This window comes from Macaca fascicularis, chromosome 1, assembly GCF_037993035.2.
Source record: "Macaca fascicularis isolate 582-1 chromosome 1, T2T-MFA8v1.1".
In the NCBI taxonomy this organism is placed as follows: Eukaryota; Metazoa; Chordata; class Mammalia; order Primates; family Cercopithecidae; genus Macaca; species Macaca fascicularis.
The window spans coordinates 231,061,861-231,079,575 of NC_088375.1; the positions used below are offsets into that span (position 1 = coordinate 231,061,861).

General features: G+C 54.7%; 1 protein-coding gene and 1 long non-coding RNA gene across 2 annotated transcripts; both read left to right on the forward strand.

Annotated features, from left to right (window-relative positions):
• The first annotated feature begins 18 nt into the window (after positions 1-18).
• On the forward strand, positions 19-15,913 carry LRRC47 (leucine rich repeat containing 47). The gene is made up of 7 exons (XM_045381843.2): positions 19-648; positions 8,532-8,993; positions 10,651-10,767; positions 12,063-12,178; positions 13,703-13,805; positions 14,544-14,633; positions 14,808-15,913. The coding sequence occupies exons 1-7, from the start codon at positions 34-36 to the stop codon at positions 15,054-15,056; spliced, it is 1,752 nt and encodes a 583-aa protein (XP_045237778.1). The 5' UTR covers positions 19-33; the 3' UTR covers positions 15,057-15,913.
• Positions 657-8,524, forward strand: LOC135967486 (uncharacterized). The gene is made up of 3 exons (XR_010581643.1): positions 657-2,828; positions 3,096-5,353; positions 5,795-8,524. It is a non-coding gene; the product is annotated as an uncharacterized lncRNA (long non-coding RNA).
• Positions 15,914-17,715: the final 1,802 nt, after the last annotated feature.

The window sequence follows — 17,715 nt, forward strand, 5'->3', positions numbered from 1 at the left end:
GGTGGGTGGGTGCCTGCCAGTAGTTGAGGCGCCATGGCGGCGGCGGCGGTGTCCGAGGCCTGGCCGGAGCTGGAGCTGGCTGAGCGGGAGCGGCGGCGGGAGCTGTTGCTGACGGGGCCCGGGCTGGAGGAGCGAGTGCGGGCGGCGGGTGGGCAGCTGCCGCCGCGGCTTTTCACCCTGCCGCTGCTGCACTACTTGGAAGTGAGCGGCTGCGGGAGCCTGCGCGCGCCGGGGCCTGGCCTGGCGCAGGGCCTGCCGCAGCTGCACAGCCTCGTGCTCCGGCGCAACGCGCTGGGGCCCGGCCTGAGCCCCGAGCTAGGGCCGCTGCCTGCCCTTCGGGTACTCGACCTGTCGGGCAACGCGCTGGAAGCGCTGCCGCCGGGCCAAGGCTTGGGCCCCGCCGAGCCGCCTGGCCTTCCGCAGCTGCAAAGCCTCAACCTCAGCGGCAACCGGCTGCGCGAGCTGCCAGCCGACCTGGCGCGCTGCGCCCCGCGCTTGCAGAGCCTCAACCTTACCGGCAATTGCCTCGACTCCTTCCCGGCGGAGCTCTTTCGCCCCGGCGCGCTGCCCCTCCTCAGTGAACTGGCGGCTGCTGACAACTGCCTCCGAGAACTCAGCCCCGACATCGCCCACCTGGCCTCGCTCAAGGTCAGCGGGAGCTGCCCGGGCGGGGCGGGATGGGGCCTTGGAATAGCCCTGGAGAAGGAACCCCTTTCGGGACCGAGCCCTTCCTAGTGACGCCCCCTGGGGCACTGGGCCCAGGGAATTCCTGCAAGGCTGAAAGGAGCCAACTGCGGGGGCATCACCCTGGGAAGTAGTTGCCGCCTTCCAACTGCCCCTTCTCCTGGCCACACCAACATACTAGGTGGTCTCTGAACTCCCCCTCATTCTGTTAACAACTGGACTTTTACACGTGGTACGCTATTTTGTAATTGTTAGCAAACTTGGCTTCTCCCGTAGGTCGGGCGTCGAAACCTGTCTTTTTTGTATTTAATACTTGTGAAGTGACTGGAGTCTTGTGGTGAAGGGGGCACCCTGGGTTTTGCATAATGCCACATGCTGTGATCTCAAAGATTGTATTTCACTTCATCCTAATAGCATCATCCTAATAGCAGCTTTCCAAGGTAGGAGTGGTTATTGCTGTTTTACAGAAAGTCAAAGGGCTTGCGCAAAGTAAGCAAGTAACTTGGGTTTTTCTCCAGACTAGATTGTCCAGGGTCTGTTTACTAATTAATCTGGGATCCCCAGGCCCCGGGATAATGCTTGGCCTATAACAGGTGCCCCGTTAAATCTGTTGCCTAAAAGATAGTGGGGAAGCCACATGGCAGAACCACAACCTAAACCCAGCCGGATGGTCTCTGCATCTCTGCATCTTCTCTTTTGGTTTCATCCTTAAGGCAGTCCTGCATTTCTTCCTCCATTTTTTTTTTTTTTTTTTTTTTTTGAGATGAAGTCTCGCCCAGGCTGGAGTGCAGTGGCGCGATCTCAGCTCACTTCAACCTCCGCCTCCTGGGTTCACGCCATTCTCCTGCCTCAGCCTCCCGAGTAACTGGGACTACAGGCGCTGCCACCATGACTGGCTAATTTTTTGTGTTTTTAGTAGAGATGGAGTTTCACCATGTTAGCCAGGATGGTCTCGATCTCCTGACCTCATAATCTGCCCATCTCAGCCTCCAAAGTGCTGGGATTACAGGCGTGAGCCACCACACCCGGCTGAGTTTTATTACTAAACCAGTTTCCCCCAAAATTTGGAGGCTGGGGTTTTTCAAGGATAGTTTGGGGGAAGGGGAGGGTGGCTAGGCAATGGGTGCTTACTGCTGATTGGTTGAGGTGCAATCGTAGGGGTGTGGGAAATGGCCCTCCTGCTCACTGAGTCACTTCTGGGTGGGGCAACGGGAGCTCATTTTGGTTTCAGGTAGTGCCATTGATCAGACATGCAAAAAACCTGAAAAAGACAGCTCCGAAGGCCAATCTTAGGTTCTACAGTACTGGTAGTGATGTTATCTGCAGGAGTAATTGGGGAGGTCACATATGTTGTCATCTCCAGAATAATGACTGACAGTCATATATGTTTGCACTTTAGCAGAATTCAGGCTCCTCCATCCTCCTAGCCTGGTGGACCCTCATTAGCTTTACAAAGGCAATTGAGTTTTATAGAAGGATTATTATCATTTAAACTATAAATGTCTCCCAAAGTTAGCTTGGCCCAAGCCCAGGAATAATTAAAGGTAGTTTGAAGGGCCAGGCCTGGTGGCTCATGCCTATAGTCCCAGCACTTTGGGAGGCAAAGGCAGGCAGATCATCTGAGGTCGGGAGTTGTAGACCAGCCTGACCAACATGGAGAAACCCTGTCTCTAGCTGGGCGTGGTGGCACGTGCCTGTAATCCCAGCTACTCGGGAGGCTGAGGCAGGAGAATCGCTTAAACCCGGGAGGCGGAGGTTGCGGTGAATCAACATCATGTCACTGCACTCCAGCCTGGGAAACAAGAGTGAAACTCTGTCTAAAAATAAAAATTAAAAAAAAAAAAAGGTAGTTTGAAGGCTGAAGATGGGGATTGGTTAGATCAGATCTTTTCCACCACCGTAATTTTGTCACTGTTACAGGTTTTGCAAAGGTGGTTTCATTGGCATTTCCTGGAAGAGGTGAGTTCACTGGCATTTTCCTTGGTCCTCGGGGCTGTAGGCATCCCTCTAGGACAAAGGTGTGATGTTGGGTACAACACGGTCTACCCCCACTTTCCCACCTGACAGATACTTTTGGTTTTCCAGAATGTTGATGTAGTAGGCCTGTATCTTAACATTGTACCTTACATGTAAGCGCCCAGTCGGTTACAATCTTTCTTTTTTTTTTTTTTTTTCTCAGCTCACTGCAAGCTCCGCCTCCCGGGTTCGGGCCATTCTCCTGTCTCAGCCTCCTGAGTAGCTGGGACTACAGGCGCCCGCCACCTCGCCCGGCTAGTTTTTTGTATTTTTTAGTAGAGACGGGGTTTCACCGTGTTAGCCAGGATGGTCTCGATCTCCTGACCTAGTGATCCGCCCGTCTCGGCCTCCCAAAGTGCTGGGATTACAGGCTTGAGCCACCGCGCCCGGCCAAGGTTACAATCTTTCTTTTCAAATTCATAGATGTCTTTCAGTATTCAAGCTCTTAAAGTGTTGTGGGCTGGGCATGGTGGCTTGTAATCCCAGCACTTTAGGAGGCCGAGGCGGGCAGATCATGAGGTCAAGAGATCGAGATTGTCCTGGCCAACAAGGTGAAACCCTGTCTCTACTAAAAAATACAAAAATCAGCTGGGTGTGGTGGTGCATGCCTGTAGTCCCAGCTACACGGGAGGCTGAGGCAGGAGAATCGCTTGAACCCAGGAGGTGGAGGTTGCAATGAGCGGAGATTGCGCCACTGCACTCCAACCTGGGTGACAAACTGAGACTGCGTCTCAAAAAAAAAAAAAAAAATTGTGTTTACAGCTCTCTCTAGCACCTGCCCAATAAAGCAGTACTCTTTGTGGTGCCCAAAACAATGTCATTCATGTCAAAGAGTGTGTCTTGTTTTCCAAATCCCAAAAGAGGTGACCAAGTGCCCTTTCCCCTAGGCCATTCTGTTCATACATTTTAGGCTTCCAGTGGCTATCAGGAGACCTGTTTCTTGGAGGGTCATGCAAGAGCTATTGGAATCCTTGTTGGACTTAGATGTCCTTTTGGGGACCTTTCTGAGGAGTGGCTACCAGAACTGTGCCCAGCAATGTAGCTACACACACTGGAGTTTTGCACACAAAGGCCAATGCATTTGATGTCCTTCCTGGTGCTGTGGGGAGATGGGGAGTGAAGAAAACCAAAAAACTGAGCTCAGAAACGGAAGGCAGGCTGGGTGCGGTGGTTCATGCCTGGCATCCCAGCCCTTCAGGAGGCTGAAGCGGGCGGATCACTTGAGCCCAGGAGTTTGAGACCAGCCTGGGCAACGTGGCAAAAACCTGTCTCTACAAAAAATAGAAAAATTAGCTGGGTGTGGTGGTGTGCCCCTGTGGTCCCAGCTACTCAGGAGGCTGAGGTGGGATGAACGCTTAAACCCGGGAGGTTGAGGCTGCAGTGAGCTATGATCACACCACTGCACTCCAGCCTGGGCAACAGAGCTAGACCCTGTCTTAAAGAAAGAGAAAGGCCAGGCACTGTGGCTCACGCCTGTTATCCCAGCACTTTGGGAGGCTGAGGCAGGCGGATTACCTGAGGTCGGGAGTTCAACACCATCTCTGCTAAAAATACAAAATTAGCTGGGCATGGTGCCGCGTGCCTGTAATCCTAGCTACTTGGGAGGCTGAGGCAGGAGAATCGCTTGAACCTGGGAGGCAGAGCTTGCGGTGAGCCGAGATGGCGCCGCTGCACTCCAGTCTGGGAAACGAGCGAAACTTCATCTCAAAAAGAAGGAGAGAGAAAGAAGGGGGAGGAAAGGAATAAAAACAGAAGGCATGGGCTCCAGCCCTGCCTCTCTGTGACTGCGTGCCGTTGGCTCTTGAAAGCTCTTTGCTCCTCTGTAGGAAGGCTGGGAGGGTAATGCAGGACACAAAGAGGGAGGGAGACCGGAGGTGGTGCTGGTCATCGTGGCTGCTTGACTCTGAAACCACGAGGCTTCAAGCAGCAGCAGCCCTGCACTCTGGGCTGGCTCCGCTGGACAGTGGACATTGCAGCTCTTGCTGCTGGTCGCTTGTGTGGCTGTGCTCAGCTGGCATGGGCTCAGCGCTGGGCTGCCGGGGTGGGTGGGCTTCTCCATGTGTCATCTCGGGGCCTCTCCCTCCCTTTCTGTCGCAGGACTCAGGGCTCCTCAGCACAAAAGCAGCAGCTGCCAGCTCTTCAGGCATTGACCTGGAACGTGCCTCCTGCCACTTTCCTGCGTTTTGTGGGTTAACTAAGTGCAAGCCCAGTTCCGGTTCATTGGGAGGGCTGGCTCTTTAGAGGCCGCCAGAATAACAGCACAGAGGCTTCTGCCTGTCCTTCCCCCGCCCAGAGGGACGAGACTGCAAGTGGAAGCAGCTCAGCCTGGTTCCTGGTGCTCATCCCCACACCCATTCCCCAGGGAGCACCCCCAAGCCTGGGCTGGGACCTGCAGTGCAAAGGCCCTGACCCTCTTTCCTCCCAGCCACTGGGGACGAGGCCTCTGCTGTCCTGTGGCCTCACCTGTAGCTCTGCCTGCGTGGAGCCTGGCTTCCCCAGCGTCCTGGCCTCAGAGCCACGTGACTTGCTGAGCTCTGAGAGCACCTGGCTGGCCCTCCCCGGCTGCTTCCCGCTGCTGTGGCCTGTGGGGTCCAGCTGCCAGCGCTGTGGTGAGCCAAGGATGGGGGCACGTCACACCTCTCCTGACTGCATTGTAAGTGGCCATCACGCAGGCCTGTGGTGCTGTCCGTGTGGGAATGAGGGATGGGTGGGACAGATGTTACCTGAACAGCTGATGTGGGCAGGACGGTGCCTTAGTAAAGATGTCCTTTCAGGCCCTGGGCCACTCCCCTCCCAAGGTCAAGCTGCACGGGGAGTTCAGCCTCAACGGGAACCCTCCTGAAGCCAGATGCTCTCCCCTCCGCTTCCGAGTGTCTCAGTTGCTGCCGGAGGGAGTGGGGCTCACTCAGGGACTGGCGCTCTTTGTTGGGTTGGTTTATGTAAGCCTGTCGCCACCATGAAGTTAGGATCCTTCCCCAGCAGCAGGTCCCCTGCAAAAGCCATGGGCCCGGAAGGCAGCCAGTGTGCCAGGCCAGAGTCAGGCCCCACGTTGCTGCCATCAGCTTAGCCACCGCGGGGGTTGTGTTTCCTGCAGAAGAGTGTCAGCTCCAGGTGACAGGTGATGGCAGTTCGTCCCATCAGGTGTCAGGACGACCCCCAGCGACCCCGTGTAACTCATCCTCTCTGAAGCCAGTGTGCACCTCACATCCTTGCAGGCGCTCCTGCTTACTCCCTCGCACAATTGAAAACTGACGCTACCCGCATCCCACCCTTCGTATGTGAAACCTCTGGCTTCATTTCCTGCTGAGGCTGCCACTGGGTGCCCAGCGCTGGGCTGAGGGGCCAGCGTGTGACCTCGTCAGCAGGGCTTCGCATTTCTGACAAGGACTCCCCAACATCTGCGGCTTTGCACCCCACCCAGATGGTGACTCTCTTGCCCTCCCTCTTGCTTTCCTTCCCCCGCTTCTCTTCCTGTCCCCCAACTCCCACAGAGCCTCCAGGCAGGTCCTGAGCTGCTCAGATGCCCTTTCTCTGACAGTCTTTGCCTGGAAGGAAGACCCTTCTCCGAGTGCCCGCCATTGTCATTCTGGGGACTTACTGCAGGCTGTGGGCTGAACCTGGCTCGGGCTGCAATGGGCGCCCCAGTGGGGCCCTGCCTGCCTCCTTTGCCTCTGCTGCTGGTCCTGGGTCTTAAGGAACTTGCTCTTCGTCAGCTGGGGGAGACGCTCCACTGCATGTTTGCAGGCAGTAAGGAGGTTTCACTTGAGGGGAACTCTCAAGCTTTTTGACCAAAGCCCCTTAGGGCAGTGCAGAAGCCCACCGAGCAGAACCTCAGATGCCCGCACCCACGACCTTCCAACCCGAGAGCTTCCCGTGGCCTCTGCCAGGCGAGCTGTGCCCTGGGCTGCTGGCCCAGGCTGGTTCTAACGCTGGAGCCAGGGCTCTTGACAGGGAGGCGAGGAGCTCTAGAAGCCTGAGCTCACGGCCGCGCTGTTCCTGGTGCTGCAGGCTGGCGACAGTGTTCGTGATACAGCTCCTGGTATTTTGTGAGACCACCTGGATTCCAGGGGTAGATTGTCTCCCGTCCCATGTGGGGCTGGAAGGGAGGTCTGGGCTGGAGTCACCAGTCCAACCAGTCCACACCAGCCCAGCCCATCCTGTCCTGTCTGGAGAAGCACAAAATTGTGGCAGTTCTGTTAGAGCCGATGGACGCGTAGCTCAGGTAGTGCTCAGCAGCTGGGCTTGGTCTCAGCCCCCGCCTCCCGTTCTTCCCCAGCAGGCACCACTGCTGCTTAGACTGCCCCTTCTCTCCCGGAGGGCACTTGATCCCTTCTATTTTACACACGCTGTTCCTCCTTGACTGTTAAGTTGTCCGCTTCCTCCCTGGGTCTCTGCTCTCCCTGTGGGAACTTGTCCAGTGCACCCTCCCATGTTTGAGCCGTGCCGCCCTTCCCGCTTGTGAGCACCGTCGCATTTCTGAGCCATGCTGCCCTTACCTGCCACTGAGCAGCTTGATTGCTTGAGCCAGAGGATTCCGGCAGGTTCCTTTTTTCATTTCCTTCACAACTTGGGGCTTGAGAAATTCCATCACCCCTGCCGTCCATTCCAGGCGAAGCAGAAGGTGTCCTCTGGGTAATCAGCCCCTCCCATCTCTGTTCAGAGTCAATCAGGTCCAGCCCCACCTGTCTCCTCCACATACAGTGTGACTGGGACTCACCAGCCACACCAACCAAGGGTGAGTGCTGGCTTCCGGGGGCCCACATGCTGTTGCCTCCTCTCTGGGGGCAGAGCCGGCACCCAGGCTGCCAGAGACCCCCGAGGGTCAGGCCTTACATCCCAAGCAGGGTCTTCCTCCAGCCCTAGAGGAAGCTGGGACGGAAGAGTTTTCTGGCAGTGCCTGTGGGGTGAGGCTGTGGGGCCTGGGTACCAAGCCAGGAAAGAGCAGAGTGGAGGCGGATGGGCCCCTTTTGCCTGAACCCACAGCGGCAGCCTCATGTCATGGAGGTGGCTGCCCTCGCACACACGTTCCCTGCACTGCCCAGACCCTGGGGGAGAGATCCTACGAGTGCATCCGGTGCCACTGGACCCCTTCCATGCTTTCAGTGAGGTCACCTGCACGTTTTGCCAAAGTCTGATCAGTCATGGTCATAGAAAGAGCTTTCCCGTGGGCCACGGGGCTTCCTGGGCATCTGTGTGGCACACAGTGGTGGCCCCGATGCACCTGCCCTGGGTCAGACGAAGGCTGAGAACCCATCGCCATTGAAGTCGGCTTTCCCCTTTCCTTCCCCCGAGAGCACTGTGTGTGTCACTGTGGGCAATTTTGTACTTCAATGTGAAGAAGAATGCTCTTGAGAGATTTTGCTGTATTTTTTTTTTTAGCTCATTTAATTAAAAAAAAACCCCACCACTTTGGGGAACCTGCTTCTCACCTGAGCAGTCCTGGTAGGTCCTGACACGAGGTCACGTTTCACAGCCAGACATCCCTCATCCCTTGTCGCCTTTCTGTTCTCTAACCTGATGATTGATCTCAGTGCTGCTGTGGTTGTTGAAGAGGGTGACATGTTTGAGTCAGAAGCTTTTGCAGAGATCACTGTTAACCGTGGCTGACAGCTTCCCCTCGGAGGGCCTCCTTGGATAGTGCCTTTGATGTGGGGGTGCACAGCTGGGGAAGCGACTCACAGGTGAATAACTTGTGGTTCCCCAGGGACGTCCCCACAGACAGGCCAGTGGTGGCTCTTGTGAGTGATGAGTGGTCCCCCTGCCTCTGGAGCTGACCCTGGACTCTTTTCCCAGGGTCTGGGGGTCTGACGCATCCTCATTTCTCTTTGCAGACGTTGGACCTTTCCAACAACCAGCTGAGCGAGATCCCTGCGGAGCTTGCGGACTGCCCCAAGCTCAAGGAGATCAATTTCCGCGGGAACAAGCTGAGAGACAAGCGCCTGGAGAAGATGGTCAGCGGCTGCCAGACAAGATCCATCCTGGAGTACCTGCGCGTCGGAGGCCGCGGTGGCGGGAAGGGCAAGGGCCGTGCCGAGGGCTCGGAGAAGGAAGACGGCCGGAAGAAGAGGAGGGAGAGGAAGCAGAGGCGGGAGGGCGGCGATGGGGAGGAGCAGGACGTGGGAGATGCCGGCCGGCTGCTGCTCAGGGTCCTGCACGTCTCTGAAAACCCCGCACCCCTGACAGTCAGAGTGAGCCCCGAGGTCCGGGACGTGCGGCCCTACATCGTGGGGGCCGTGGTGCGAGGCATGGACCTGCAGCCGGGGAATGCGCTCAAGCGCTTCCTCACCTCACAGGTGGGTGCCCGTGGGGTCCTCAGATGACGAGGACAGAGGTGTGGGATGCCGCAGGCTGGGACACATCCTGGGGCGAGCGTGTCCGAAGGAGCAGCAGTGGAGTGTGGGGCCCAGCCAGATGTCTGTGTGCCTAAGTCTCCTCAGCTCCAAAGAGGGAATAGAGCAGGTTCTGGCTCAGGTGTTGCTGAGGAAGGGGTGAGGCCTCAGTCCCCTCCAGGAGGCAGGTGTCCCCAGCTTGGAGATGGCCTCTTCCCAGATGCCCGCAGCCTGGCCTGGTTAGTCCTAGTCACTGGCCCTATCCCTTGCTCCTCCACATATGGGGTTAATGGTTTATCCTAATTTTTTTTTTTTCCAGGAGTCTCGCTTTGTCTCCACTGCTGGAGTACAGTGGCACAGTCTAATCTCACTGTAGCCTCTGCCTCCTGGGTTCAAGTGATTCTCCTGCCTCAGCCTCCTGAATAGCTGACATTACAGGGGCCCGCTATCATGTCCGGGTAATTTTTTTGTATTTTTAAAAGAGATAGGGTTTCACCATGTTGGCCAGGTTGGTCTTGAACTCCTGACCTCAAGCAGTCCACTCGCCTCAGCCTCCCAAAGTGTGGGGATTATGGGCGTGAGCCACCACACCTGGCCTATCCTAATTCCTGGATAGCTTCATTGTAGTTGAAAATCAGGGTTCCAGCTGGTGTGGTGGCTCATGCCTATAATCCCAGCACTCTGGGAGGCTGCAGTGGGTGGATCACCTGTCAGGAGTTCGAGACCAGCCTGGCCAACATCGTGAAACCCCATCTCTATTAAAAACACAAAAATTAGCCTGGCATGGTGGCGAGTGCCTGTAATCCCAGCTACTGGGGAGGCTGCGGCAGGAGAATCACTTGAACCTGGGAGGTGGAGGTTGCAGTGAGCTGAGATCACACCACTGCACTCCAGCCTGGCTGACACAGCAAGACTCCATCTCAAAGAAAAAAAAAAAAAAAAAAGGAAAAGAAATCAGGATTCCTTGATTTTTTGATATTTTGGTGGGTCTTCTGACCTCTGCAGTAAATGACACATTTTGTTTTATGTAAGATAGTATTAAAGTCATCAACTCTTGCCAGCACATTCTTCTGTGAATTGTTTAGGTTTTGGCAAGACTAACTTCCCAGTTTGTTGTTTTTCTGTGACACCTGACCAACTTTTAAAATATAAACCACATCTGTGCCCAGGGGAAAGTCCCGCGTGCCCCGCAGTGGCAGTGACAGTGCATGGCAGGCCGAGAGTGACTGTCATGCGAGTCCTTCTGCCTGCAGTTTAGGGAGGAAGGGAACAGGCACCACAGCCAGGGCTTTAAAACTTAAAGCTTAGCCTTTATTTAAAGTTCAAGATGGATTCTTTAAAATCTCAAATATTACGTCTAGAATTAGAGAAGGGAGAAAGTCTGCTGATTGATAGGTTAAGATAGTTTTCCTGATGAAAACTATCTTGATTCCACAACGTGAGTGCCTGGCTGGCCGGGTGGAGAGGAGTTGGAGGGGAGCCCCGTCTCGGAAAGGGGTATGGCGGGGTTTTGAAGACCTTGGACTGGGAGGGTTTCCTGGTGCACAGCCCGGCCGAGGGTCAAGCGTGAACCCCTCGCTGGGCACAAAAGACCTCGCTCATCACTGCTCCTGTGTTACAGACCAAGCTCCACGAAGATCTCTGTGAGAAGAGGACGGCCGCCACCCTTGCCACCCACGAGCTCCGCGCTGTCAAAGGGCCCCTGCTGTACTGCGCCCGGCCCCCACAGGACCTCAAGGTGTTGCAGCCTCCTTTGCAGGGTCTGCTCAAGGGTCTCCTTGGTGTTGAAAGACGCTGTGCTAATACTGGAGCCCGAACCTTTTCTTTTCTTTTTTTTTTTTTTGGAGATGGAGTTTCGTTCTTGTCACCCACGCTGGAGTGCAATGGCATAATCTCAGCTCACCGCAGCCTCTACCTCCTGAGTCCAAGTGATTCTCCTGCCTCAGCCTCCCAAGTAGCTGAGTTTACAGGCATGTGCCAGCACGCCCAGCTAATTTTGTATTTTTAGTAGAGACGGGATTTCTCCATGTTGGTCAGGCTGGTCTCGAACTCCAGACCTCAGATGATCCACCCACCTCAGCCTCCCAAAGTGCTGGGATTACAGGCGTAAGCCACCATGCCTGGCCTGAACATTTTCTTTCTTTTTTGTTTTGAGACGGAGTTTCACTCTTGTTGCCCAGGCTGGAGTGCAATGGCACAATCTCGGCTCAGCACAACCTCTGCCTCCCGCGTTCAAGCGATTCTCCTGCCTCACCCTCCCAAGTAGCTGGGATTACAGGCATGCACACCACGTCCAGCTAATTTTGTGTTTTTAGTAAAGACGGTTTCTCCATGTTGGCCAGGCTAGTCTCGAACTCCTGACCTCAGGTGATCCACCTTTCTCTGCCTCCCACCGTGCTGGGATTACAGGCATAAGCCACCGCGCCTGGCCTGAACATTTTCTTTAGAGTAGAATCCGATGCTGTTCTTGCAAAGACATGAAATAATGAAACAGGCCACGTTTGCAGTTCCTGGAAGCGGTGCACAGCTGTGAGAGGACTCGGTGGAGGAGCAGTTGTGGGAAAATGGTTTCCTTCACTCGCTCACTACCCTTTAATCAGAAATCTTGGTCTTTGTCCCGATTGTAAAACCCTGTGCGTGGGGTTGGCAGTAGTGTGAGTTGCTGTATCGTGGTGCTATCCTGGATGTTGAATTCTGTGCAGTGCATGCGGTCCCGGCTGCTCAGGCTTTCTCTCCTCTTTTGGCCTTGTGAGGATGGCAGACCTCTGGAAACGGTTGTGCATGGCTGGGTTTGAGGTTAAGCCCTGCCTCTGTAGGATCGGTGTGTTTGGGCGTCAGGTCTCCCAGGGATGCTACGATCGCAGCCTGCATGCAGCTTCTTGCTGCGTGTCCCGTGGGATGCTCCCTGCCTGCTGTAGAGATGAATGAGGGTGGGAGTTGGGAGGGCTCGTGGAGGCTTAAGGCTGTAATTAACCGGACGGGCGAGTTCTGTGGCTGTGACCCTAGTGGAGTTTATGGGTTTCTGCCCAATAGATTGTTCCCCTGGGGCGGAAAGAAGCCAAGGCCAAGGAGCTGGTGCGGCAGCTGCAGCTGGAGGCCGAGGAGCAGAGGAAGCAGAAGAAGCGGCAGAGTGTGTCGGGCCTGCACAGGTGGGCAGCGCGCCTGGTGGGGTGGGGCCGGGCGTGGGGGTGCAGCATGCCAGCCTCCACTGAGTTAGTTTGTGCTCCTCAGGAACACCTAATGCTACCAGAACCGGAAGCTTCTTACAGGGTAAAAAGAAAAAAAGAAAGCATTCTCTTCTGAAAGGAGACGTTGTGGAACCAGTCTGTCATCTAGATGGCCCTGACGTGAGGGAAGTGGAAGGTGTTAGGAGCGGAGGTATTGGCCATTCCGCAGGAGGCGGGTCGCCCTCGGGATAGGGCAGGACAGGATAGAATAGAAAGTAGCCATTAGGAAACCGACATAAATGCCAGCCCAGTCCGTGCCCCTCGCTGCTGGGTGTCCAAGTCAGGGTCCTTGGCGCTGCTCTAAGCAAGATGATCATCCATAACTAGCCCAGTGATTTCTGTAAACACAGGCTGCAGAATAGTTTGTTCTCTGAGGCTTGTGATGCTTTGGCCCTTGATATTACACTTCATTTGTGGAAAAAAACTTTTTGATTCGTCCAGTTTACCCTTTAGGTATGTTTTCAGGTGTGTGCCTTTTTTTTTTTTTTTTTTTTTGAGACGGAGTCTCGCTCTGTAGCCCAGGCTGGAGTGCAGTGGCCGGATCTCAGCTCACTGCAAGCTCTGCCTCCCGGGTTCACGCCATTCTCCGGCCTCAGCCTCCCGAGTAGCTGGGACTACAGGCGCTGCCACCTCGCCCGGCTATTTTTTGTATTTCTTAGTAGAGACGGGGTTTCACCGTGTTAGCCAGGGTGGTCTCGATCTCCTGACCTCGTGATCCGCCCATCTCGGCCTCCCAAAGTGCTGGGATTACAGGCTTGAGCCACCACGCCCGGCCTTTTTTTTTTTTTTTTTTTGATAGAGTCTCACTCTTGTCACCCAGGCTGGAGTGCAGTGGCACGATCTCAGCTCACTGCAACCTCCACCTCCTGGGTTCAAGCGATTCTCCTGCCTCAGCCTCCCGAGTAGCTGGGATTACAGGCGCCTGCCACCACACCTGGCTAATTTTTGTGTTTTTAGTAGAGACGGGGTTTTGCCATGTTTGCCAGGCTGGTCTTGAACTCCTGACCTCAGGCGATCCGCCTGCCTTGGCCTCCCAAACTGCTAGGATTACAGGAGTGAGCCACTGCGCCCAGCTGTGCCTTTTTTCTTTTTTGTTTTTAAGACGGGGTCGCGCCATGTTGCCCAGGCTGGAGTGAGGTGGCCAATCATAGGCGCAATCCCACTACTGATCAGCACCGGAGCTTTTTGTCCTGCTCTGTTTCTGACCTGGGCTGGTTCACTCCTCCTTAGGCAGCCTGGTGGTCCTCCGCTCCCAGGAGCTCAACATAGTGATGACGGACTTAATGTAGACAGTCCATGGGCGCAGCACAGCCCAGCAGACTCCTGGGCCCATGCAGCCCTCCTGTCTCAGCCTCCCGAGTGCTGGGACCACAGGCACATGCCACCATACCCTGCACAATATACCTTTTATAGTTAGGCCTATCATTTGTATTTCTTCCCACACAGATACCTTCACTTGCTGGATGGAAATGAAAATTACCCGTGTCTTGTGGATGCAGACGGTGATGTGATTTCCTTCCCACCAATAACCAACAGTGAGAAGACAAAGGTAGGGTGGCATGTGTGTGAACTTGGTGTGTCTTCTAGGTTGTTCCCTGTAGAATTAACACAAGTCTGCTAGGTGCGGTGGCTCACACCTGTAATCCTAGCATTTTGGGAGACCAAGGTGGCGGATCACCTGAGGTTGGGAGTTCAAGACCAGCCTGACCAAAACGGAGAAACCCTGTCTTTACTAAAAATACAAAATTAGCCGGGCGTGGTGGTGCATGCCTGTAATGCCAGCTGCTTGGGAGGCTGAGGCAGGAGAATCGCTTGAACCCAGAAGGCGGAGGTTACAGTGAGCCGAGATTGCGCCCTTGCACTCCAGCCTGGGCAACAAGAGCGAAACTCTGTCTCCAAAAAAAAAAAAAAGAAAGAAAAAGAATGAACACACACAAGTGTCTGCTGCATTGTGAGGTCTCATTGTGTGCAATAGAAAACGCAGCCCGGAGGGGACAAAGGCCCTGGCTTCTCAGAGCCGCGGTTCACTGTTCATTGTTATGCTCAGTGCTGCGCGACGTCCTGGGATGTATTTTTTTGTAGAGATGGGGTCTCGCTGTGTTGCCCAGGCTGGTCTTGAACTCCTGAGTTCAAGAGATCCTCCCACATCCACCTCCCAAAGTGCTGGGTTTACAGGTGCGAGCCACTTTGCCTGGCCACACAGTTTTGTAGATTTTTCCTCAGAACAAATGATGCAGTTGCTGATGTGTACATTTGATAACTGTCTTTTCTGAAATCTTTCTTTAAGGTTAAGAAAACGACCTCTGATTTGTTTTTGGAAGTAACAAGTGCCACCAGTCTGCAGATTTGCAAGGATGTCATGGATGCCCTCATTCTGGTGAGTGCGTGGTGGCTCCTCCTGAGAAACGCGTTTTGAGCGTGAGTGGTGCTCTGCTCTGACTTACCACCCGTCCTGATTGCCTCTTTCTTGCTTACTGCATTGGGTGACAGCAGCATGTCTTCCCTGGGTCACCTCTCATCTCCAGGTTAAAGAGGTATTTTTCATTTGCAGAAAATGGCAGAAATGAACAAGTACACTTTAGAAAATAAAGAGGAAGGATCACTCTCAGATACCGAAGCTGATGCAGTCTCTGGACAACTTTCAGATCCCAGAACGAATGCCAGTGCTGGAAAGGACGGGCCCTCCCCGCTGGTGGTGGAGCAGGTCCGGGTGGTGGACCTGGAAGGGAGCCTGAAGGTGGTGTACCCGTCCAAGGCCGACCTGGCCACTGCCCCTCCCCATGTGACTGTCGTGCGCTGACGCCAGGACCGCCTGTCCAGCCTGTCCGCGTTTGTTTGGCCTGTTTTACCGAGGTTTCTATGTGGCAATGTTGAATTATCCATTAGATTTTCACCCGTTTTTTTTGGTTGGTTGGTTTGAGATGGAGTCTCACTCTGTCGCCAGGCTGGAGTGCAGTGGCATGATCTGGAATCACTGCAACCTCTGTCTCCTGGGTTCAAGCGATTCTCCTGCCTCAGCCTCCCGAGTAGCTGGGACTACAGGTGTGTGCCACTAGCCCAGCTAATTTTTGTATTTTTAGTAGAGACGGGGTTTCACCATTTTGGTCAGGATGGTCTTGATCTCTTGACCTCATGATCTGCCTGCCTCTGCCGCCCCAAAGTGCTGGGATTACATGATCCTCCTGCCTCAGCCTCCCAAAGTGCTGGGATTACAGGTGTGAGCCACTGTGCCTGGCCCGCCCCAGCATTTTTTAAGATGTATGTATTCGCTGTTCTGTTTTTCCAGGTGATTCTGTCGTAAAGTGATGCTATGTTGTTGTGACACCACCAAACTGATTTTACGGTTTTTATGGAATTATTCAGATGTCAAAATTAACTGTTCAAAATGTTCTGAATCATGTAGCTACGTGGCAGGTAACTGTTTATGGGAGAAAACACTGTACAGTCATGCACCACATAACAGCGTCTGGGTCAGCGATGGACACTTCCCTGACAGCGGGCCCACGACATTCTTGTGCAGTGTTTGGAAGCCTGGCCTGGGCTCTTGGCGTTGGCCTCTTGTAGATCAAGTAGGGGAAGTGATTGGTGTTCAGTCATGCTGCTGGGACACTTGCTTTTCCAGATGAAAAACACATAAATAAAACTACACGCACCATCGAGGCTTGTGTAAGGACACTCTGTGATCACACAGCAGCGGCTGAGCACACATTTCTCATGTCACTAAGCGACACATGAGTGTCACTGGTTTGGAGACCCGAAAACTTAGGAAGCTAACCAATGTGCATTTCCTTGAATGGCACAGTCAGTTTCTATGACACAGCATCTTTTAAAACCATATCATGTCAGGATGCAGCTTGGCTGGGCAAGGACATTGGGTTTTTCAGCTGGCAGTGATCATAATCTCTGGGGAAAGTTTTAATGTGACCTTAGAATTGGCAGAATTGCGTCTCTTCATAGTGCTGCTGGATTGCCTTGTGGGGGTGGAGATGTGGAGACCCCTCCAGGCGAGCAGCCCGTAGGCCGAAGGCAGTGGCAGCCCCTCACGCTGGCTCAGCGGGGCCGAGCAGAGGAGCGCGGCGTCGGTGGGCTTTTCATCGTATGCACGCTAGTGCCACAGTGACAGGCAGTTGGAGCTCCATGAGTGGACTGGACAGCTCTGCTTGGGAAGCATCGGCAGTCGTCAGCTGAGGGACAGATGGTAGCAGTAGCTGGAGGACGCTTAGGTTTTTGAGCCATAAATCTTCGTTTGTGCGCCAGATGGATGGGTCCTGGGCACCTTCTGTTGTAGACGTTTCCATCATGAATGTCCAGGTCAGACCCCCATGTCCACGTCTTCATGTATGTCCAGGCACATGTGCGTGCACACCACTTGCGGGAGTCAGTGTGCTTGGCTCACGAGGACCCGGCCAGCCACTGCGATGGCTTTCACAGACCCTACTGCTTTACGGTCTGGGTGCCATGTGAGAAGCGGACTCATCAGCTTTATCGAATGACACCATTTGTTCTCTGTTCAGTGTCTCGATTTCTGTGTCTGTAGAAATGACTGGCGATTTTGGGGAGCAGCTGCAAGAGCCCCACAGCCCACACACCTATAGTCGTCAGAACCAGAGAGGCCCAGGGCCCTGTGCAGTGGGCAGACTAACAGCTGGGGGGCTCTTCAGAGCCTTGCAGGATGCGGGCCAGGCTGCCTTGAGACCTGGACCCACTTATCTGGTCACTGCCAGGCCTTCCTGTCTGGCCCACTGTGGGAGGGAGGGGACTCCAGACAGGATGAGGCCCACACAGTGCCAGCTGGACTGCTGTGGGTGTGTCAGACTACTGCCTTGCCTTGTGTCCCCCAAAACCTAATTTCCTGCTGCTCTGGGCAGTCAAGGCAGATGCCACAGTTGGCCAGGAGCCTGCCTTGTTGGAGGCTTGAGGTGGCACGGGGGCTTCCCCAGGCCAGGACTCTGCTGGAGCTCTGGGGCTGGGGACCCCAGACAGTTGCTCGGAGAGGTGATTTTGGGCTGCCATGGCAGAGGCTGCCCTTTCTCTGTATGGCCCGGCCCAGTCCGGGAGGGAGGGATGCTGGAGCTGCTATCTTGGCTCCCAGGGACTTGGTGTCCATGCTGTAGCACATCTGTCACTGTGTGGACAGATGAGGATGAGGCTGCCACGTGCTGTGCCCTTTCCTGATGCAGCTCGTGATGCGTGAGATGCTGGAATGTATTTAACTCGCAGCGCAGGTGTCTCTGATGTTTTCTTCACCCCATTCCACCCCCCCACTCACTAATAAAAACAGCTCCACTCCTGGCCCAGCAGATCCTTTCCCACCGGTGTCGCCAGAGGCTGTTGCTCAGTGTCACAAAACTCACTCTAGCCCAGTGGTGGCTTCCCTGTGGGGAGGCTGAGGGCCTCCTGTGCCCACCCAGATCTTGCCAGCAGGGAGCACGAGGCACCTGCCACTGTCACGGGGAAGC

What these genes read in the sequence shown, in the direction of transcription:
- LRRC47 (XM_045381843.2), top strand. Translation starts at nt 34, where the DNA reads ATGGCGGCGGCGGCGGTGTCCGAGGCCTGGCCGGAGCTGGAGCTGGCT. An exon ending in CCCACCTGGCCTCGCTCAAG is followed by an intron (nt 649 to 8,531) that starts GTCAGCGGGAGC and finishes TTCTCTTTGCAG; the next exon opens with ACGTTGGACCTTTCCAACAA. An exon ending in GGCCCCCACAGGACCTCAAG is followed by an intron (nt 10,768 to 12,062) that starts GTGTTGCAGCCT and finishes TCTGCCCAATAG; the next exon opens with ATTGTTCCCCTGGGGCGGAA.